The sequence below is a fragment of the Arvicanthis niloticus genome, chromosome 5 (genome assembly GCF_011762505.2).
Source record: "Arvicanthis niloticus isolate mArvNil1 chromosome 5, mArvNil1.pat.X, whole genome shotgun sequence".
Lineage (NCBI taxonomy): Eukaryota > Metazoa > Chordata > Mammalia > Rodentia > Muridae > Arvicanthis > Arvicanthis niloticus.
In genome coordinates, this window is record NC_047662.1 from 19415199 (window position 1) to 19438010 (window position 22812).

At 49.4% G+C, this 22812-nt stretch overlaps 1 protein-coding gene across 2 annotated transcripts in view; it reads left to right on the forward strand.

Annotated features, from left to right (window-relative positions):
• Ncmap (non-compact myelin associated protein) overlaps positions 1 to 22812 on the forward strand; it is a 28920-nt gene that overhangs the window by 1014 nt on the left and 5094 nt on the right. The window contains exons 2-3 of one of the 2 annotated variants that reach the window (XM_034502904.2): positions 17476 to 17660; positions 20627 to 20709. In XM_034502904.2, coding sequence (XP_034358795.1) covers positions 20634 to 20709 — 76 coding nt within the window. In that variant the 5' untranslated portion in view covers positions 17476 to 17660; positions 20627 to 20633. The remainder of the gene's footprint in view (positions 1 to 17475; positions 17661 to 20626; positions 20710 to 22812) is intronic. The other variant, XM_076933983.1, reaches the window with a different exon arrangement.

Below are 22812 nucleotides of genomic sequence, written 5' to 3' on the forward strand. Positions count from 1 at the left end.
GTGGTTGGGACTGCCTTACCACCACCTAATTCCTTTGTCTCCAACTGGACTCACATCACCACCTGATGTCGCTCAGGCTGGACACAGGCTTGTATGTAACAGCTGTAAGCACTATCCCAGGCCTTTCCGGTTCTGGCGACCTCCAGGTGGTCATGATAGGCTTCCATCACTCTGAGTTGACTAGCCTGGTGTGAGCAGCAAAGATCTGAGGATTGACATGGAGGGAGTGCGGGCATCCACGGGGACAGGGACACACTGTCCCCAAGAAAGGCAAGTTCAAGGCCGCTTGTAGCACTTACTTGGGTCTTGGCAGGTGTGATAGCCTATGCTTGTAATTTCAGTACTCAGGAGGTCGAAGGAGGAGGCTGGTCTCAAGTTCAAGGCCAGCCCAGGCTAGATAGCAAAACGATCCTTAAAAATAAATAAACAGAGCTAAAGACATGGCTTGGAAGTTGAGAGCATTGACTGCTCTTCCAGAGGTCCTGAGTTCAATTCCCACCTGGTGGCTCACAACCATATATGATGAAATCTAGCGCCCCCTTCTGGCATGCAGGCATATATGCAGGCAGAACACATACATAGATACATACATACATACATACATACATACATACATACATACAGCGAACCCACCTGTGTCTTACTGTGAACTCTAAGTGAACAGGGAGGAGCAAGGATGCTGGGTGCCCCCCTCACTGTTCCCATCCCCAGAACTACAAGTGACAGGCAGATACGCAGGGAGTTTTCTGTGGACTGCAGACCAGCCCTCTTGGCTTTAAGGCAATCCCTTCTCCCTCCAGCTTAGGGGTGCACCCTCTCGTTCATCTGTCACCTTTCACTTCTCCCCATGCCAGTGACTCTTCTCAGATAACAGCCCTCAGCTGGACATGAGCATATTCAAGAGAGGCCAGGGTATGAGGTAACCATGATGGCCCCACTCTCCCACCCTGGGACGTGGGGCAGGGTGGCAGAACCAGAATCAGAATTTTTAAGGAGAATCAGAAGTTTTAAGGTTGCCCAGGCCTTTAATCCGAGTACTCAGGAGGTAGAGGCAGGCAGATCTCTGAGGTCAAGACCAGCCTGGTTTACAAATTGAGTTCCAGAACAGCTAGGGCTACATAGAGAAACCCTGTCTCAAAACAAACAAACAAACAAACAAACAAACAAACAGTTTAAGATCATCTTTGGCTATGTAGCAAGTTCAAGGCCAGCCTGGGATACTTAGTGCCTTGTCTCAAAAAACAAACAGAGTAATGCAGAAACACCCGTGTTGTGCTGCACACTTACAGCCTTTCCACCCAGCTGGCAGCAGTGGCATGTGGGTTTTCCTAGCTGGCTTCCACAGCCCTGGCCTCCCCCCCCCCCAGCTTCCTCCCCATGGCTCCCCCCACCCCCCAAGCAGGTTCTCCAGCTCCATCCTTCTGGATGTGGCCCATCTGGACTCCATCTTTGCTTTAAGGTCTAGTGGGATAGGTTCTTTGTGGCCTGTCCTCAGATGAATTCCTGATCTACAGTGAGGCGAGGTAGACAGAAGGCAGGAAGTCAGGGAAGAGACACTCACTTGCCCATAAGTAGGGATCCATGCTCCCCCTACTCAGTGTGGCACCAGTGAAGGTGGAGCCAGCCGAAGGGTGGCAGGACCAGAAATTCTGTGGTCTGAAGCTCTCCAGCAACTTTACAGCTTGGTCTAAGGGTGGAAAAGAGGGTGTGGCTGTTCTGAGACAAGGCTTGTTCTATAGCTAACCAAGGCCTGGTCTCAGGACCTCCTGTCTGTAACGGGCATGCCTGAGCTGATGGGGCCCTAAGTCAGGGTCCCAGTGGCAGCAGAGTGGGTGCTGTAAGAACGGGGCACCTTGGGGAATCATGAGGGTCTAGAAATCCAGCTGGCCTTGTGCTAGAACTGAGGAGTGAAAGACCAGCAGGGACTTTACCCCACAATGTGCCCTTGAGTCTGTATCTGGCTTAAACCTCGCGTCTCTGAGCTGCCACTCACTGATTTATCGGTCAGCAGCAATTACTTAATAATGTCCAGGCCCCCTTTTGGAGAAACCTTGTGTCTAGGACCTGCTGTGACAACTTTTAAGGCACACTGCCTTGGAATTTTAAAATTCTCCACTGGACATGGTAGAACCTTTCACCCGGAACTTCAGTCCTCTCAAACATCCTGGGAGCCACTCCGCCACACCTCAGCACTCTTTCCAGCTGCAGCCCTGAAGGATGCCCAGCCCTGACGAATGCCCCGAGGACAGAGGCAGAACCTTTATGTTCCTCCTTAATCCAGCTGCAGTGTCTGGTCTTAGGGAGACATCCAGCAGCAGCAGTTCTGTGACCAGTGGCCTGGCTTCGGCCTCCTCCCTTGGCTCAATTCCTCTGAAAGCCTTAGGCCCTCCATTCCCCCCACCCCCACCCCGCATCCCCCACAGTTGCACAAACACACTTCAGAAGTATGAAGATCCAGGGAGGTGTTGCCAGGGATGAGCCTGAGTCTACTAGCCTACCTATCCCAGGCTGGCCTCAAACTTGCTGTGAAGCCAAAGATAACCATGGGAGTTCAAGGACCCCTGTTTGTTGTGGTTTTTTTGGTTTGGTTTTTTGTTTTTATTTTGTTTTGTTTTGTTTTGTTTTGTTTTTGAGACAGGGTTTCTCTGTGTAGCCCTGGCTGTCCTGGAACTCACTCTGTAGACCAGGCTGGCCTCAAACTCACAAAGCTCTGCCTGCCAATGCCTCCCAAGTGCCGGGATTAAAGACATGGGCCACCACCATCCAACTTTTTAAAACCTCTTTTCTTCATACTTTTAACCATCCGTAGATGACTGCTGCTGCCTAAACCCCCAAGGCAGTGTAAGCAGTTGTGAAACTATTGTTTGGGGGACTAACAGCCAGGTCTGGGTCTTTTCATTACATTCTTATTATTTGTACAGGGCAACAGGAGGGATCATGCCAGGGCATTCATACGTAGGTCAGAGGATAACTTCTGAGAGTTGGTTCTTTCCTACTATTATGTGGGTCCCCAGGGATCGAACTCAGGTACTCAGGCTTGACAGCAGGCCTCTTTACCCCATGAGCCGTCTAGCCATGGATATATTCAGCTGAGCCCATGCACATGGACCCTGCAGACCCAGAACTGGCTGCAGAAGCTTTCAACAGGTTTTCTTGAAAGTAACCACTTGCTAGGAAGGAGGCGATAGTGTGTAATGTTCCGGGTAGTTTAGAATATCAGAGCCAGAGGTGAAAATCAGATTCTAATTTTTGACCAGGAAGAATTAGCTTTTCCCTAATGGGCTTTAATAAAACTCCACTTCACATGTGGTCACTTAAATCCTAAGGCAGGGGGGATGGGAGGTGGAGTCCAGCATGGACCATGAGGGAGGGAATCCATCTTCAGTAGCTTCTAGGGTTGTTAATATTTGTCTAGCTGCTTGACCATGGAGAAGGGATGGGGGCTCCATCTGTAGTGTTGGAGGCTTGAGAAGGTAGTTTACTCAGAACTAGAAGTGGCTCTGCCTTCATGGGCCTCCCCAGAGACTCACTGCCACCAGCTGGACAACAGGAATCCACACACACCCATAGGTTCCAAAACCTCCCCCAAACAGTGCCACCAGCTGGAGACCCAGTATTCAAACAATGAGCTTGTTGAATGAGAATGGCTCCTGTAGGCTCAGCTATTTGAATGCTTGGTTAGTGGAACTGTTTGAGAAGGATTAGGAGGTGTGGCCTTGTCAGAGTAGGTGTGTCACTGGGGCGTGGGCTTTGAGGTTTCAAAACACCATGATAGCCCTCACATCCCCCTTGATTGCAGGTCAGGATATAAGCTATAAGCTCTTGGTTACTGATCCAGCACCATGATGGTCATGGACTCACTCTCTGAAATTGTAAGCCCCCAGGTAAATGCTTTATTTTGTAAGTTGTCACAGTCACGGCCCCTGCTCCCGCACTATATCAGTGACTCTAGCAGGGACATTTCAGACCCAGAGTAGAACAGCAGCTGATATGATTTCTGTGATAAAAAGACAATAATAATTTAGCCACATGCAAAGCCAAGTCACAGAAGGAGTGGACAGCATGTCCTCACATGGGGAAGGGGAGGCGCTGGACATCTGTCACCCCAGTTCTTGGAAGGTGGAGGCAGGAGAATCAGAAATTCAGGGTCATCCACGGGTACATAGAGAAGTCAAGGCCAGCCCTGGGTATGTAAGAACCTGTCAAGAAAAAAAGACGGTGGTGGCGCATGCCTTTAATCCCAGCACTTGGGAGGCAGAGACAGGCGGATTTCTGAGTTCGAGGCCAGCCTGGTCTACAGAGTGAGTTCCAGGACAGCCAGGGCTACACAGAGAAACCCTGTTTCAAAAAACAAAAAAAAAAACAAAAAAAAAAACAAAAAAAAAAAAAAAAAAAAAAACAAAAAAAAAAAAAAAAAGAAAGAAAGAAAGAAAGAAAGAAACGAAAAGAAACCTAAAAAGAGGTCAACAAGGAAATCACTGAGAAAGGAACTCAGGTTTATTACTCAGAAGTGACAGGACAGCTTAGTGGATCTCAACCTTCCTGATGAGGAGACCCTTCATGTTCTGGGGACCTTCCACAACCATAAAATTATTTTGTTGCTATTTCATAACTGTAATTTAGCTACTGTTATGAATTGTAATGTAAATATGCAGAATATCTGATGTGCGACCCCTGTGAAAGGATAGTTCCACCCCAAAGGGGTCGAGACCCACAGGTTGAGAACAACTGGGGGACTTGCATAAGCACATATTAAAGACCAACAGTGAAATAACCGTCCATCACAGTGAAGGTGAGATTGGAAACCTGAAGGACAGGCAGGAGGAATGGCTCAGTGGTCAAGAGAACTGGAAGGCCTTCCAGAGGTCTCAGGTTCAAATCCCAGCTCACAACCATCTGTAAGTCCAGTTCCAGGGGACCCGATGTCCTCTTTTGGTCTCCATGCATCTACAGCACGTAGACTTTTTATTTTTAAAAAAGTGAAAGGCCAGGACAAGAGCAGAGAGCGGGTGGATCACTCTGATAAAGGAAGCGGAGGTGGTGGTGTCCTTGGAAGGGGAAGAAACGAACCTTTCTATCTGAAACCCTAACGCCAGCCAAACTGTCCTATGAACATGAACTCACTGTAAAAGCATTCCTAGGCAAATAAACAAAGCCTCAGAAGGTGGAGCATAAAGACCCACAGAGGCTACTAGGAGGAAATAGTTTACTATGAAAAGAAACAATACTGACCCTGCAGCCCGGAGAGCAGGGTGGAGGTGGTGCTCAGCACTCTAGAGAGGAGGCTGCTTAGTTTTGTTTGTGACAGGGCCTTGAACCTCCTGCCCCTGCCTCCAGGATGCTGGGGTTACAGACGTGCATTCGTGTGCCACCAAGCCTGACTTAACAGTGCAAAGCAGGCCTTCGATAGCTGAGCTACAAACACAGATCTTTGGTTTTTTGTTTTTTGTTTTGTTTTGTTTTGTTTTGAGACAGGGTCTCACAACACACCCCAGGCCGACCTTGAACTCAAGGTGCTCTTGCGATCAGGGTTTCGTCTAAATATTGGAATGTCAGGGTGTTCATTGAGAATGGGCCCACCTGAGAGCCTGGCAGCCTAAGCCATCCAGCAGGAATGACAGGCCACAGGCACTTACACCAAGGGCATTGGGTTCCCGGGGAGACTACAGGTCAGCGGGGCCAGTACTAACCCTGGCTGCCAAGCTCACCAGGGTCACCAAAGCACTTGCTTCTGTTTTGTTTGGTTTTGTTGTTGCTGTTCTTAAGTTCTGTTTATTTATTCAGTTTGGTTGGTTTGAGACAGGGTCTCGTGTAGCCAAGGCTGGCCCAGTAGCAATGGATGACCTTGACCTTGTAACCCTCCTATCTCTGCCTCCTGGGTGATTGGATTACAGGCACTCACCACTGTACATCCTTCATTGCCCATTAATAATAATATAATAATAATAGCTCATTAATTAAGTGAGGCCCAGGGAGTGAGGTCCAGAGATTCTCTCTCTGTCTCCCCAGCACTGAGAGTAAGGCCAGCACCATGCATGGCTTTTACCTGGGTTCTACAGTGTGAACTCAGGTGAGCACCTTACTGGCTGGGCTGTCTTCCCAGCACAGAATTCCAGTTTCCTTTGTTTGATTAAATTAGTTCCTTGACAGTTTCACACTTATTTATGGTACATTCCCCTCCCCCATCTCTTCTCCACCCCCTCTTATGGGTCTCCAACCATCCCATTCCTCCCCATCCCACCCTCCTCCCTGACTGTCCCTTTCCCAGATTCATGACTTTCAGCTTTGTTACGTGACACATCTAGTTTAGTGCCATCTGTGACTGTTGAATTGTGATCACCCACTGAGACCTTTTAGATGTTCTTTTGTTTTTAATGTTTTATTACACTTATTTCGGAGTGGTCCATATGCCATGGCACACATGTGAGGAGCTGGTTCTCTCCTTCCATCTTATGGGTTCTGGAGCTTGAACTCGGGTTATATAAGTCTTACAGGCAAGTGTCTTTACCCACTAGGCCATCTTGCCAGCCCCTGGAGTCTGATTTTGTTTTTAAGACAAGGTCTCAGACTCACAATATAGCTGAGACTTGCTTTGAACTTCTGGTCTTCTGTCGCGCCCCGCTTGTCCAGCAAGGAAGACGCGACAAACCGGATCCTTCTCAACAGCCTTTATTGGAAGCGCTCTTTTAGATTTCTTGGGAGAGACTGACTCGAATGCCCAGAACGGGCTGCTTATATACCCCCAGCCCTGGGCGTGGCAAAGCGCATGGAGGTGTCCGATTGGTCAATTTGCAATGACTCATTAGCATACTCATTAGCATACCCCGCCCAGGAGGGGGTGATTGCCCAGGTTCGTGGTACCCTAGTGGTACCTCATTTGCATGCCCCATTCGGGAGGGGCTGGAGCCAAATTGAACTGTGCATGCGCAGGCCTCTGGTAGTTCCTACCAGAGCCTAGGCAGGCGCCATCTTGGATCGCCGCCTCAGAGTGGCTGGTGCGTGCAAATGTGCGCCCTTGGCCCGCAGAGTTGACGCGGCGCAGCGTTGTTTTAGTCAGCCGTGTCAACTCTGCGGTGCCGTTTTATTCAGCCGCATAAGGTTGGCGGCCTACAGTCTTCCTGTCTCCGAGTCTTGAGTGCTGGGATTAAGGTCACGCACCACCACACCCAGCTCTAGTGTCCTGTTTTTGTTGGTGTTTGTTTGGTTTTAGTTTGGTTTGGTTTTTTGAGACAGGGTTTTTCTGGTGTGTCCCTGGCTGTCCTGGAACTCGCTCTGTAGACCAGGCTAGCCTCGAACTCAGAAATCCACCTGTCTCCACCTCCCAAGGGCTGGGATTAAAGGTGTGTGCCACCACCACCCAGCCTCTAGTGTCCTTTTATGTTTCTTGTTTTGGTTTGGTTTTGATTTTGAGACATGGTCTTACTCTGTAGTTCTGACTGTACTGGAACTCACAGAGATCCACCTGCCTCTGCTTCCCTGGTGCTAGAATTAAAGACATGTTTCCTGGGTTTTGATTGGAAAAATAAATCTGGTCAAAGTCCAGGCAAAAGAGAAGCTCAGGGTCTGAAGCTTGTGAGGCTCCACACTCCTACACCTGGCTGTCACCGGAACTCAGGGACTCACCCTTGTCAGACAAGTCCCTCCATGTGCATCACAGGACTCGGTGTTCCATACAAGCTGCACACCTACAGGCTTCTCCCCTTTACTCCTTTCAGAGCCTTCCAGAAGGCAGCTCCGGGTTAGTTACTGCAGGACGGTGATGACTGAGGCAGGTTTGTTCTCCAGGAGTACCTTGGAGAACAGGCAAGACAGACGTGACATACCTATATGTCAGCTGCTGCCTGAGGGGACTTAGGAGAGGTGAACACAAGTCGCTGGGGAGAGACTCCCAACTGGAGTGACAGTCTGGGGTTTCTTCAGTCTCTGTGACTAAGCTGCTAGGCTTCAGTGCACCTGGCTAAGTGACTTAGGAGGCAAGACTCCTCCTGGGCCCAGTATCCATGCTAGGTTAAGTTGTTGTCACTTGTTTTTAAGAGTTATCCCTGAGGTGACAAGTCACAAGCTGACTGACGGTGACGGAAGGGTTTTGGAATGTCATGAGCCCAGGGGACATAGCTAGACCAGAATCCAGACCCAGGACCAGTTCCAAAGCTGTCCTTCTCATGACACTAGAATATGGAGGACAGGAGGCAGGACCATCCCACCCAAGAGATGGGTGACACCCTGCTGGGAAAACCAAAGTGTTCTGAAAGAGTCCAGTTGTGGCATTTGTGAAGTGAGCATGTGGCATGTGTGACATGTGTAAAGCGGGTGACATGTGTGACAAGTGTGGAGTGTGTGGCATGTGTGACATGTATGGAGTGTGTGGCGTATTGTGACATGTGTGGAGCATGTGGTATGTGTGACATGTGTGGAGCCAGTGTGTGGTATGTGTGACATATGGAGCGTGTGGCGTGTGTGATATGTGTGGAGCATGCGATGTGTGTGATGTGTGTGGAGTGTGTGACGTGTGTGGAGCCTGTGGCATGTGTGACATGTATGGAGCATGTGGCGTGTGTGATATGTGTGGAGCGTGTGGTGCATGACTTGTGTGGTATGTGTAGAGCCTGTGGCGTGTTGTGACGTATGTGGAGCATGTGACATGTGTGATGTGTGTGGACTGTGGGTGACATGTGTGGAGCCTGTGGCATGTGTGACATGTATGGAGCATGTGGCGTGTGTGATATGTGTGGAGCGTGTGGTGCATGACTTGTGTGGCATGTGTGGAGCCTGTGGCATGTTGTGACGTATGTGGAGCATGTGACATGTGTGATGTGTGTGGACTGTGGGTGACAGGTGTGGAGCGTGTGGCATATGTGACATGTGTGGAGCCTGTGGCATGTCTGACATGTGTGAAGCGCGTGGCGTGTGTGTGACGTGTGTAGACTGTGTGGGAGACGGGTGTGTAGAGAAGCAGGAGAGGTGCCAGGCCTCCCCTGTACTTGGGGCTATGACTCTCAGCCTGGCTGCTGTCTCCTCATGCTCTAAGACCTTCTAGGGCCATGTCTGTGTCCTTGCTGGCAGGTTGGGCAACCCCGAGCCCGCTCCTCACGCAATGGTTCCATGTCTGTCCTCCCTCTGGGCTCATTTGCTCAGAATCTGGGTCTGGGAGCAGAGGAAACAGGATACCTGGAGAAGTTCAATTACGTAACTATTGTTGATGAAGCAGGAAGAGAGAGCAAATAAATGAAATTAATCTCCTTTTTTCTTAGTCTTGTACATGTTTTGACCCGGATAGCTTGACATCCCTCCGCTCTCCTTTTCTTTCCTTCCCTTCGAACCCAAGCTGGATGGATGTGTGTGTGTGTGTGTGTGTGTGTGTGTGTGTGTGTGTGTGTTATAATTTGTGTGTGCATGTATGTGCAAGAGGGTTGGGGCGCACAGTGCATGCATACGAAGGCACCTTCCAACTTCCATTTAAGACAAGGTCTCTAATTGGCCTGAAACTTCACCACATAGGCAAGCTCTCAATCCTAGCTGGCCTGGCCTCTACCAGAGATCCGCCTCCCTCCATTCCCCAATTCCCCATCCTTAAAGTTACAGACAGACAGACAGACAGACAGACATGCCCCTCCATGCCCAGCCTTTTTCCTTAGGTCCTCATGCTTTTGAAGCAAGTACTTACTGACTAAGCACCCCTGCACCCTCCCCCCCCCACCTCCCCCAACCAGCTCTGATCTTGTCTCAACTGGGATGCAAGTGAGGAGAGTGTGGAGTGGAGAGTTCCCAGCAGGTTCAAGAAGGAAGGGGATCTGTCCAGTGCTGCTCTCTGCCGGCTGAGGGCTTTTTGTACATACTCCATTTTACCCAAAGGACAAAGCCATACTTGCTGTCTCAGTTACTATCCTGCTGCTATGATTTTAAAAAAAATGATAAAAAGCAGCTTGGTGGGGGTGGGGTGGGGCTGGAGAGATGGCTCAGTGGTTAAGAGCACTGCTCTTCCAGAGGTCATGAGTTCAATTCCCAGCAACCACATGGTGGCTCACAACTATCTGAAATGGGATCTGATGCCCTCTTCTGGTTTGTCTGAAAGTTGGACAGTGTACACACACACCACACACACACACACACACACACACACACACACACACACACACACCACACACACACAAGCAACTTTAGGGAGAAAGGGCTTATTTTGGCTCACAGTCCATCACTGAGTGGGAGTCATGGTGGCAGGGTGTGGAGGAGGCTGGTCTCACTGCATCCAGAGTCAGGAAGCAGACTGTGACAAGTTCCGGTGCTCAGTTCCCCTCTCCTTTTGTATAGTCCAGAATCCCAGGCTAGGTGATCTTCCCCCCATGCCCCCCTCCAGTCCCCATTCCCACAGAGGAGCCCAGCCAGATCTCTCTTCCTCTTGCTGCCTTACAGATCTCTGTAGAGTAACCGATGCCTACACGCCCCCAAGGTAAACTCTGGACCCAGGGCCTCCTGCCTTCACCCCTCTCAACTCTAAGACTCTGAGCTTCTCCCTAGCAGCTACTTAAAGGCCCCTGACTGGACGGGGTCCACACCGCAGTTCTGCAGCTCTCTGATCTGTGGCAAAGAGATGTGACACTAGACTTCTTGGTAAGGAAATGAAGTCCCTGCTAGCCTGATTAGCACAGCCCCTTCTGGCCAGCATTCCCTGACACTCGGAGCCAGCTGGGGACACACAGTTCCAATGCAGTGACAGGGCACCTCCCCTGCTCGGTCCCCTACCACAGCCAGGGCGTCCACCCAGACTCTTCTGTGCCCAGTAAACTTGTCCAGTCTCTGCACACTCCAGAGTATCTTCCACAGTCCCTCCAGCCTGCTGAGGGAGATGGTGGGGGCTCTGGGAAGCACAAGGAGTCCGGGTCCCGTTCTGATACCTGCAACCGTGATGAGTTAGCTTCTAAGTGTCCTTGGGTGTGAAGTGGAGGGGATATGATGGGGTTTCAGACAGATGACAGTATCCAGACCGCAGGCGCAGAGCTCACCACCGCCATTGTCCAGTTCTTGATTGACTAAAACACACAGAGGCCCTGATCACAGCAGGATGCCCTGCCCACGACTGAAGTTCTTGGGACCCCATCAGCCTCTAGAGACAGAATATATACAGCCTCTGGGACCAGAAGATGTGCCACACAGAAAAGAGGACATTTTCCACAAATCATGGCCCTGTGCTCAAATCTGCAGAGAGTGAGGCATCAGGTCCCCAGACTCAGAGCTCTGTAGAGGATCCTCAGAGGTAAAGACATGGGGTCCGGCAGATATGGGAGAGAATACCCAGACAGATGGGCTCCTAGAGAATCCTGAACCCATGTGAGGGCCACCAGGTACTGTAGGGAGCCCCACAATATTGTGAAGGCCCTCCAGCGAGATTATTGTTTATTTTAAAGTCAAGGATAGGAAGGCTGGGTGGTGGCATATGCTTTAGTCCCAGTACTCAGGCTTACAGATCTGAGTTCAAGGCCAGCCTGGTCTACAAAGTGAGTTCCAGGACAGCCAGGGCTACACGGAAAAACCCTGTCTCCAAAACCAAACAAACAAATAAAAACTAAAGTCAAATCAAATCAAATTGCGGGTGGCGAATGGACCGTTGTGGGGGCTCCCTCTTGGAATCTCAGAATTTAGGAGGCTGCGGTGGGAGGATCGTGAATTTCAGGCTCACCTGGCCTATGACGTAAGATTTTGTCTCAAAAAGGAAAAACGAAATTGGGGGACACTTTTTAAGGTGGAAGAAAAATATGACCACCCCCATGTTAAAAAATAAAAAGTCCTTAGAAGTGTGGTGAGAAATACTGTCAACTTGACAGGCTGTAGATCACACAAGAAGCAGGCTTCTTGGCCTGTCTATGAGGACACCCCTAAACTAGGATAAGTAAAGTGAGCAGACCCATCTGAAATTCTATCAGCACCACCCGGTACCCTGGGATAGCAAAGGAAAATGCCACCTGAGTGCCAGCAGCTACCACCATGCAACCGATGCCTGGCCAGTCTCCTTCCCCACTCCAGACACATGACCAGCCACCTCTTCTGCCACCAGCCCTTCCCCACCATGACTGTTGTACCCTCAAACTGTAAGCCAAATAAGCCCTTCCTTACATTGACTTTGTCGAGAATTTTGTCACAGCGGCAAGCAGGGAACTAATACTCTCTTTTGTTGAGATGGGGCCTCATGTAGCTGAGGATGGCTTTGAACTCCTGCCCTTTCTGCTTCACCTCCTGGGTGCTGGGATTACAGGTGTGCACCATCATGCCCAGTTTATGCTGTACTGGGGATCGAATCTACGGCCTTGTGGGTAAACAATATCAATTGAGTTGTGTTCCCTGTACAGACAGCATTTAGATCCAAGCCCATCCAGGTCCAAACTTTGTCTTCTTTACTCTACCCCACTGGGTATTCACTAATGACTTTATTTGATGGAGTCCTCTCAGCCTGAGGTTGAGACAATCATCCCATTTTACAGTGGAAGAAACCAAGGCCAGAAGAGAAGGAAGTTGTGCCCAGTCTCTTGTCTAGTCAGCCAGGGAGTCCAGAACCAGTTCCTGGCCCTCTTGACCATCTCTGGCCATGTCCAGAGCATTTCCTGCCTTCCACTGTGCCTTCCTTCTACCCTCTCTGTGACCCTCAGTGTGACCCTGCACAAACGATGGTCTGTCTTTCTTCCCACCCCCTTTCTTCCAGAAGCTTCCAGCCCCACAGAGGGATCCACACAGCATACCCATCCCACCTCACAGCCAAGCAGGAGCTGCTACTGCAGCCCAAGAGGCTGTGGAGAAAAGGAGGTGGCTTGCCAAAGCCAGAGCACAGGTTTACATGAGGCTTCGGGTCCCCGGACAAATGCCCCTCTGTACCTCGAGGCCTGTTGTGACTGGCAGCTGGCCAGTGCTCACCGCGGGCAGCTTCAGAAGCTGGGATTGGTCTCTCTGCTGTCCTCCCTGCAATCCAGCCCTGCCAGGTCCTGACTTGGGCAGGAAACAGGGGGGGTGTGCTCTTTCTGGAATGGAGGGTGTGGGAGGCAAGCCAGCTTGGGGAGGGTGAGGGGCCATGTCCTGAACCACTCAGGAAGCCCCAAGTCTTAAGGTAGTAAGCAGCTGAGAGGAAGGTCACTGGGTCCTGGCTGGCCATTCCCCGGGACAGAAAACTGCACACTAGACAGAACAAGTGACTTTGGAACGGTCCTCCAGCAAGTGGACAACAAAGGTAAGATTTAATCCAGGACCCTTCTCTCTCAGGCCAACATTCCAGATATCAGGGTCTCCTCCATGGTCCCAGGATCAGGCGTAGCCGTGAGACCACAGATCGGGAGAAATGGGCTCCCTGAAAGAGTGGCCTGCCTAGACAGACCATGGAGCACTGGGTTCCTGGGACACCCTCTCTCCACAGAGCTGTTCCAGAGCAGTGGGTCTCAACCTTCCTATGCTACAACCCTTTAATACAGTTCCTCATGATGTACTGACCCCCAACCCTAAAATTATTTCATTGCTACTTCATAACTGTAATTTTGCTATGGTTATGAGTTGGGAGGTAAATATCTGATGTGTAAAATATCTGATATGAGACACCCCCTGAGGGGTCTCGACCCACAGGTTGAGAACCATTACTCCAGCAAGCGTTTCTTGGTGTAAGCCATCCATGGCAAGCACTTGGAGCCTGACACGTCCTCAGGAATGGCAGAAGGAGAGGCAGGAATACGACCTTAGACAACATCACGCACAATGCATGGGTTTGTGACCCCAGCACTTGAGAAACTGAGGTAGGGGGTGGAGTTTAGAGCCAGCCTAGGTTACATAGTAAAACCAGGCTGAACTCAAACTTGTAGAAATTCAGCCTGTGGAGTAGCTGGGATTATTATAGTGCTTTCCCATTTCCAGTGGGCCTTATTTCTTGAAACAAACAAAAACAGGCTGGAGAGATGGCTCAGTGGTTTAAGAACTCTGGTTACTCTTTCAGAGGACCCAGGTTCGATTACAGCCTCCACATGGTGGCTCACAACCATCCATAACTCCAATTCTAGGAGATCTGACACCCTCTTCTGACCTCTGAAGGCACCAGGTAGCATGTGGTGCATGCTGTCACACACATAGGATAAAATCAATAAATCTGAAAACAGTGGGCGGGCCGCTAGAGAGATGGCTCTCAGTCAATGAAGTGCTTGTCTCACAAGCTTGAGGACCTGAGTTTGATACCTCCCCCTGCCCTGCACCCACATAAAAAGCTGGAGAGCAGGGCAGTGCCATTCATTCCAGGGCTGGGGAGACAAAAGGGTCCCTGGGGCTCGCTGGCTAGTCAGTACTCAATGAGCTTCAGGTCAGCACATGATCCTGTCTCATGACAGGTGGGTGGCGCTCGAGGATCGACATCGAAGGCTAACCTCTGTCTTCCACACCCACACACATACGTGACTGCAGGGTGGGGGGAACATTATTATTTGTATATCTGATGTGTGTGTACACGTGTGTGTGTGTGTGTGTGTGTGTGTGTGCGCATAGGAGAGAGAGAAGGGGGTAGGGAGAATGAAGAACTTTGGGGAGTCTGTTCTCTCCACTCTGGGTCCTGGGGGGAGTGGGGGATCGAACTTGGGTCATCACGCTTGTACTCCAAGCACTTTTACCTGCTGAGCTATCTCTCCTACATCTTGCTTTCAGTAAGGGACTAGAAGGAACTCCGAGTTCTCTGCTTTAAGGGAACAGTATTGTCACGGCAGCAGGGCACTAAAAGAGAAACAAACGGGGGGAGGGGGGTTGGGGGCTCAGTACAGGCCTGGTCATTAGCGGGTTATTTTATGCCTCTCTTTGCCTCTTTGCTGTTGCTGTACCCTGTCTCTGCACTTCCTCTCTGTGTGCATCCCAAGGCTCTCTTGGTCCTCAGTTTCCCTGATTGTAAAGGAGAAGGCAGTGGACACCACAGTGTTCAGACTAGCAGCTGCCTCCTCGGGTTCACACAGGACGTGGAGGATGAGGAAGCGCTGGGAGGTGTTGAAGAAGTGAGGTTGGCTCCTTGGCCTTGGCAGGGAGCTTGGTTTCCGGTATAGCACGGCTACCAAACCCCATCAGAAGATCAGTCACCTGTTGTCCAAAGAGTGGGGAGTGCACTGGTTTCCGTATGTTCTTGGCTAGCAGAATCCTCTCTCCCTTCCCCCTTCAGGCAGACATCTCTCCCTAGGTACGGGACATTTGTCTCCTCATTTTCTGCCTATAGCTCTGTGTCCAAGAGTGCTAGGTTACACGTGTGACACCCAGGGCATGACCCCAGAGGCATGCCAGGGAGGCACTGTACCAGTGAGCTACACCCCAGCTACTATGGGTTTTTTTCTTTGTGTTTGTTTTTGGTTTATTTTTTTGAGACACAGCCTTCTGCACTGCAGGCTGGCCTCCAACTCATGATCTCCCGAGCGCTGGGGTTCCTGGGTGTATGTCATGGCACCCAGCTACAATTCCCGTCTAATCCCCCCAAGACCAATGGAAGCGCTCTACTGGAACAAACAGGAATTGTGAAAGACGTTGGGTGAGGAGGTGCAGGTTGTAATGACAGAATTCAGGCAGGGGTTGGGAACAACAACAACAAAATGTCATTCTGAGCCAAACATGAGGGCATGAGGGTATGAGGGCACAGGTCTTTAATCCCAGCCCTTGGATGTCTGAGAATTTGAGGCCAGTCTGCTCTATGTAAGAAGTTCAAGAACAGTCACAGATTCACAAGTCTGTGTTCCCTAAAAGATAATAAAAACCATTATAAACATTGCAGGCTCTCTCCAGCACACTTTAAAGATTACTGAAATGGAAGATATTTAACCCAGAGAAGAAAACTTGCAGAGACCACAAAATTGCTCTTTTCCAGGGCAGGAAAATTCTTGGACTCTTGGGTTTGGCGGGCTAATTCCTGACCTACAGCTAACTGCTATCGCCACCTACTGGACAGAGGTAGAATTGCCACACTGCTATCCGCTGACCTAGTAGGGGATCTTCACGGTCTCACAACAAAGCCGAGATGAAGCTGATTGGGTTTGGTATGTGCAAAAGGGAGTAGCCAGCCGGTGGACACGACAAAGTGCTGGCCATTGTCTGTAGCTCCAGTGAGCTCCGGTATTTTGAAAAGTCGGAACTTTCTTTAATCTCATTTACGTCTTTTAATTAATTATTTATTTTGTGTGTTTGCATGATGTCCTTAAAGGACAACTTGTACAAGCCCCCTCTCTTCATAAATCATGTGGGGCCTGGGGATTGAACTCGGATCATCAGGTTTGGCAGCAAACGCCCCGATTTCATTTTTTTAATCTTTTTATTTTTTATTTTTTATTTTTTGAGACAAAGGCCTCATGTAGCCCAGGCTGTACTCAGTCTTACTCAGACTTGGTGAGTAGCCAGTGATGACCTTTAATTTCTGAGCCTTCCATGTTTCAGGTGTGCACACCGTCTATACGGTGTTGAGGACTGAGCCTGAGGCTGCCTCATACATGTTAGGCCAGATCATCACCCACCGGGCTGTGTGCCACCCGTGGGAGATGAATGGCTTCCATGGCTTACCGTAACTCTGGGTTACGGTTGGTTATTTCTGAGTTTGTCTGCTGGGGATTCGTTTTTCTTGTCTTATCCAGAGAGGAGCTTGGAAGCACGGCAGAGGGTAAGAGCGGTAAGATGTTGTATTGAGGTGCTGGGGGTGGGGACAGCATTTATCCTCCTGATAACACTTCTTACACTTGACCCCGGGGTGGTCAAAGCGGGGATGAGTCAGTAAGTAAAAGGTCATGACCTCCACCACTTCCCAGCCCAGCCCCCACAGGACCAGGTAACAAGCAAAGGGAAAACAACCGGCCCTTGTGGTAAAGTTAGGCTGAAGGGAGATTCAGAGTGCGGTCAAGGGCAGGCACCATAGCTGCTGGGGTCAAAGGTCAGGGTAAGCACTCTGGCTCTGTGAGTGGAAACTTCCTTAGCCCTCTTGGGTTTCTGTCGATCTCAATACTCATGAAGTCCATCTCTTCTGTGTATGTTCTCTGGGAAGCAGTCTAAGGGAGGTGAGGGGGGGATTCATGGAGACCGGCTGCACAGTCCCAGAGCCCAGCCTAAGGCCTAGTATAGACTTTGCTAGTAGCTACATTAGGTGGGGCTCCTGTCCACTCTGTGCCTCTGATGTCTCCTCTGTAAAATGGGCACACTGACTGCACAGTCCTCTCCAGAAGGAGGATGAGGGTGGAATGGGATCCTGCCTGTGAAGCCCAAGAGCCATGCTCATGGCTCATGCTCAAAGGTCAGGGTAAGCACTCTGGCTCTGTGAGTGGAAACTTCCTTATTCACTGTAGTTGTGAAATTAGCCTTGGTCTGCAAAAGCCAGCCTTGCCCTCCCTAGAGTATCCCCGTCTTGGGTCTGGCTTGGTTAACTACAGTTGCTGGGGCCCCCACACATGAAAACATCCACATCCTTGGCCATCAATGTTCACTGCCCTCCTCCCACCTTCTCTGATGTGGCAGGAACAGAGATGCCATTGAGAGCTCTCACTGCCGGCATGAGGCAAGATCGGCTCTGGGATTGTTCACTGTTCTTCTCCAAGGAGGAGTGACTGGCCAGCGGCACCTGGAACCCAGCACCCAAGAGGTGAACCCAGCTGGACCTGAGGAGGAACTTGTGTCCTGTGTCCTTGGGAAGCAGCTCACTGGTCAGTGTGTGTGTGTGTGTGTGTGTGTGTGTGTATCTATGTGTATACATGTATGTATGCTTGAATGAATTTGTAATGATGTGAGTGGGTATGAGGATATATGCATGTGTGTATGTGTATATGTGTTTATATGTGCATATGTACGTGTATGTATGTGTGAATAGGGGACTAGGTGGGAGTGGGTATGAAGATACATATTTGTGTATGTGTGTATATGTGTTTATATATGCATATGTACATGTGTGTGTGTTTGTGTGAATAGGGGACTGGGTGGGAGTGGCCATGTGTATGCATGCGTGTGCATGTGTGTGCATGTGCGCATCTGTGTGTTACTGCAGTGATTGGTCACCGCTCCCACCAGGTGCATCTCAGGGCAGGTGGGCAGAATGCATGCGTGGCAGTTGGCAAAGTCAGGTTCACACCGCTGCTCTACAGCTTTCGGGCTAACTGAGCACAAGAGTGAGCTTCGCAGCTCTGAGCCTCAGGTCCTGAAGGGAAGCCCTGGGAAAGGAAACCCTGTTTTCTGCGGCATCTTGTATTGGAGGCAGTGGAGCTAGACAAAAGGGTTGGGCAGATGCATCTGAGCGCCTCTACCTGACTGTGGTTGCCAAGGCAGGGAGGGGTCCTTCCTCAAGAGAGAACAGGCAGCCCTCCATCCTGATTTCTCATCCTTATTTATATATGTGTGTATTTATTTACTTATTTTGAAATAGTATCTCACGTATCCTGGGCTAGCTTCAACTCTCTTTGTAGCTGAGGATAACCTTGAAATCCTACCCCTCCTGTCTGCATCTCTGCAGCATTATCTAGGATGGCAGGCATTATCACTATGCCCAGGCCATTGAACTCCTAAGAATAACACTTTTCAGACTTGAGATGTCGCTCAGTTGGCAGAGTGCTTGCCCAGCAAGCGTGAAGCCCTAGGTTCTGTTCACACACCTACAATCCCAGTGCTGGAGACGTAGGGGCCAGAGAGTCCATCCAGGCTCATCATTAGCTATATAGTGGGTTTGAAGCCAACCTGGAACATACCTTTAATCCCAGCACTCGGGAGGCAGAGGCAGGCGGATCTCTGAGTTTGAGGCCAGCCTGGTCTACAGAGTGAGTTCCAGGACAGCCAGGGCTACACAGAGAAACCCTGTCTTGAAAAAACAAAAACAAAAAAAAACCTCTGTCTGGACAGGAGTCTTCAGGGAAGGGTGGCTGGCTTGAGGCTGTGTTCTTCCTGCTGGGGAGCATGTAGCCCACCCAGGCTGGTCTAAGGCAATCAGGTGACCAGAGCCCAGGACAGAAGACAGATATGCAAGGGGAAGTCTGTAGAGGCCTGTAGGTTTCCTGGAGAGGAAGCTGAGTCATGGGAGACCCTGAAAACTCACAAGGACCAGGATGGCAGACAGGACCTTGGGCTTGTAGTGGGGCAGAGAAAGTGAAGGCAGAGCCTGTTGTATAGAGTAACAGGACCAGGCCACCAAGAGCCTTCTTTTGGTAGTAGTTGACAGAGCCTTCACTGAGTGAAGATGGCCTCCCTCATGTCTCAGGCAGGTGCCTGTCCCTGCTTCCTTTATAACTGAGAGAATGTTGGCAGAAGATCTTGGGGAGGCTTCCTGTAGAGCCACAGTTCTCAACCTGTGGGTCTCGACCCCTTTCACAAGGAGTCACCTATCAGATATCCTGCATATCAGATAATTACATCGTGATTCACAGCAGTAACCAAATTACAGTTCTGAAGTAGCAAGGAAAATAACTGTATGGTTGGGGGGTCACCACCACATGAGGAACTGTATTAAAGTGTCACAGTGTTAGGAAAGGTGAGAGACACTGGTCTTGAGAGTAAGGTGCTAAGGCCTGAGGCAGCCAGAACAGAAACGTGAGAAGAGGGCAGGTTCCTTGTCTCAGCAATCCAGCAGAATTGGTGTGTGTATATCTGTATATTTCTATCTGTAGCTATACCTAACATATCTATCTCTATCTATCTATCTATCTATAGCTATAACTCTATATATCTATATCTGTCTATATCTATATATCTATATTTATAGATATATAGATAGAGATATATGGTAATAGAACCCAGGGCTTCACATATTAAAACCATGCTCCACTACTGAGCTAGATCCTCAGGCTCTAAAATAATGAAGTGAAATTTTACATATTTCCCTTCTTTTCCTGACCCCTGTAGTTCAAAACAACCATTTAGAACACCAGCCTGCTTCTGAGGCATCCTCGGTTGATCCCGGCATTCCCTTCTGGTGATGAGACATCTAACCGAACCCACCCTGACCTTACTGGTTGGGTCTGTCCTCCTAGTGGTGACCTAGGGGGAGTGTAATAAATTCACGCTGCTTTGAAAAAACAAGTTCCAGGGCTGGAGAGGTGGCTGAGTGGTTAAGAGCACTGGCTGCTCTCCCAGAAGACCTGGGTTCTATTCCCAGAATCCACAGGACAGCTCACAGCCATCTGTAAATTCAGTCCCCAAAGGTCTTATGCTTGCTTCTGACTGCAACGTGCACCACACATACACATAAACACATACGTGCAGGTAAAAAGGACTCATATCCAAAAAATAAAATAAGTCTAAATAAATAAAAAATATCTTAAAAAGAAAAACTAAGTTCCAAGTTTCTTTCTGAGTGTGGCGGTGCCCATCTGTGATGCCAGCACTAGGGAGGTGGAGTTCAAGGCTATCCTCAGCTATGGATGGAGTTAGGAGCCTGCCTAGGCTGTGAGACCCTGTCAGAAGAGACAGAAGGAAGGGAAGGAAGAAGGGAGGGACGGAAGTTCCTCATAATTCTGGGATACTGTTTTCACACACATAGTTTTTAGGAATGGGCCTCATTTTTACTTGCTGCCAAAGGAAAGTGTGTGTTTGAGAATTCTAGAATCATCCAGGCAACGAGCAAACATTTTGTACAGACATGGTAAGAATAATCCAAGTTTAAGCAAAAATTCTCCTTTGCTCTCAACAGGGTCGAGATGACCACAGCCACCACTTTGGGGGACGCTGTCTACTCGCTGAACATGACCAGGGGAGAGGACGCCCTATATAAGAGTAAGGTGGACTTGGGGGAAGGTGGCCAGGGCCAGTTGTGGGGTCAGCTTCCTGGTCCCCTCACTTGTCAACCCTGTGCACGGCTGCGTTCCCACTGAGGCACGGCTGGGTCTCAGTTCCCTCACCTGTGAGACAGAGGATACCAATGAAGGCCCCGCAGGAGGCTGATGTGAGGGTGTAAGTGGGCCCCAGGAAGGGCATGGCTCCCGCAGGAACGCACGTAAGCACACCAAGCGCCATGGCATTTACCTTGACAAGGGCTGCTGCTCCTGATTGTCTCCAACAAATCCCGGAGTCCAGGGAGGGATGGAAGTTTGAATCTTTCAAGATATTGAAATGGGTCTCCTCGAAAAGCTAAGTGCTTGCTAAGTTTGGCAGTGCCTACCTTTAATTCCAACACTGGGGAGGCAGAGGCAGGAGGATCTCTGTGAGTTCAAAGGTCAGACTGGGTCACACAGAGAGATCCTGCCTTGAAGATGATGAACAACAGCCCTAAAGAGTAACTGCTCAGATTCAATTGTTGCCTGCCCCCCTTTCTTAGTTTTTAAGGGTTTCTCTGTGTAGCCCTGGCTGTTCTGGACCTAACTCTATAGACCAGGCTGGCCTCAAACTCAGAGATGACCTGTCTGTGCCTCCAGAGTGCTGGCATTAAAGGCATGTGATATCACTATACACGTTCACATACTATTTTTTAAGGCAAATATCCTGCCTACTTCTTAAGAGAAAATGACTGAAGATGGGACTGGGTTAGTTCTGGGAAATGTTTACTGAAGACCAGGGGTTCTTAGGATAAGAAAAGCTGACAACGGCTCTTCAGAAAATTAGTCAGTTGGGCCCAGAATGTGGCTCAGTTGGTAGAGGGCTTGCCTAGCAGGCATGAAGGCCTGGGTTCAATTCCCAGCACTGGTGGTTGTGGAAGGAGGAAGATTGAGAGTTCAAGGTTATCTTCAGCTGCATAAGTTTGAGATCAACTTGAGCTGTACAAGACCCTGTATATTTAGTTATACATAGTATATATATATTTAGTATATATAGTTTATGTCTCTGTTGCTGTAATGAACGCCCTGACTAAGAGCTACTTGGGGAGGAAAGAGTTTATTTTAGCTTACAGCTTACAGTCCATCATCACGGGAACCTGAGACAGGAACACGGAGGCAGGAACTGAAGCAGAGGATAGAGGAGTGCTGCTTGCTGACTTCCTCCCATGGCTTGCTCAGCCCGATTTCTGATACAACCCAGGACAGCTCACATCAATTGTTATTCAGGAAGATGATTCTGCAGGCACGGGTCCACAGGCCAATCTGATGGAAGTAACTCTCCAACTGAGGTCCCATGGGGTAACTTTTCACAGTGCACTCACTCTGACACCAGGAACCGAGGGACACCAATGACTCCAAGATCCTCTTCCTTAAAGGAGCCCCCCCCATATACTGATTAGTTCTATATGGTTTTCAGTTTTGTGTGGCTGAAAAGAGAGCCATATGTGTTCTTTTGTATTTATCTTCTTTTTATATGCGTGGGTGTTTGCCTACACGTAAGTGCACAGTGTGTGTAGTGCCTGTGGAGGCCAGAAGAGAGCGTCAGATATCCAGGAACTATTACAGACAGTATGGGTGCTGGGAATCGAACCTGGATCCTCTGCAAGAGCAGCCTGTGCTTTTCACCACTGAGCCATCTCTCTGGTTCCCTATCTGGTTTCTTTAGCTGAACCATATGTTTCTATTCAAGTATGTTAGTGTTTTGTAATGTTGTATTCTATTCTCCATGCCTGAGACGGTCTTAAGTATTCCTGAGTCATTCATAGTTTTCAAAAATCATCAGTGAAAACATTCTAAAGTATTTTATGGGCTAGTCTACAATACCTTAGTAAACCACTTAACATGTCAATAATTTTGTTAACAGACATTTCAAACAGCCTTTCAATATTGGGGATTAGTTATTCCCTAAATATGAAATCCCCTTTGATGTGGCAGATTGGCTTAAAGCATGGATGTATTTATGGTTCTTGAGGTTTTTGAAACTCTGACAAGGATGTTGTTCTTGGGCCTGAGATGGGAGCCTATCATTGAAAGCATATAGGGATTAGCCTCTGACATGGTGAGC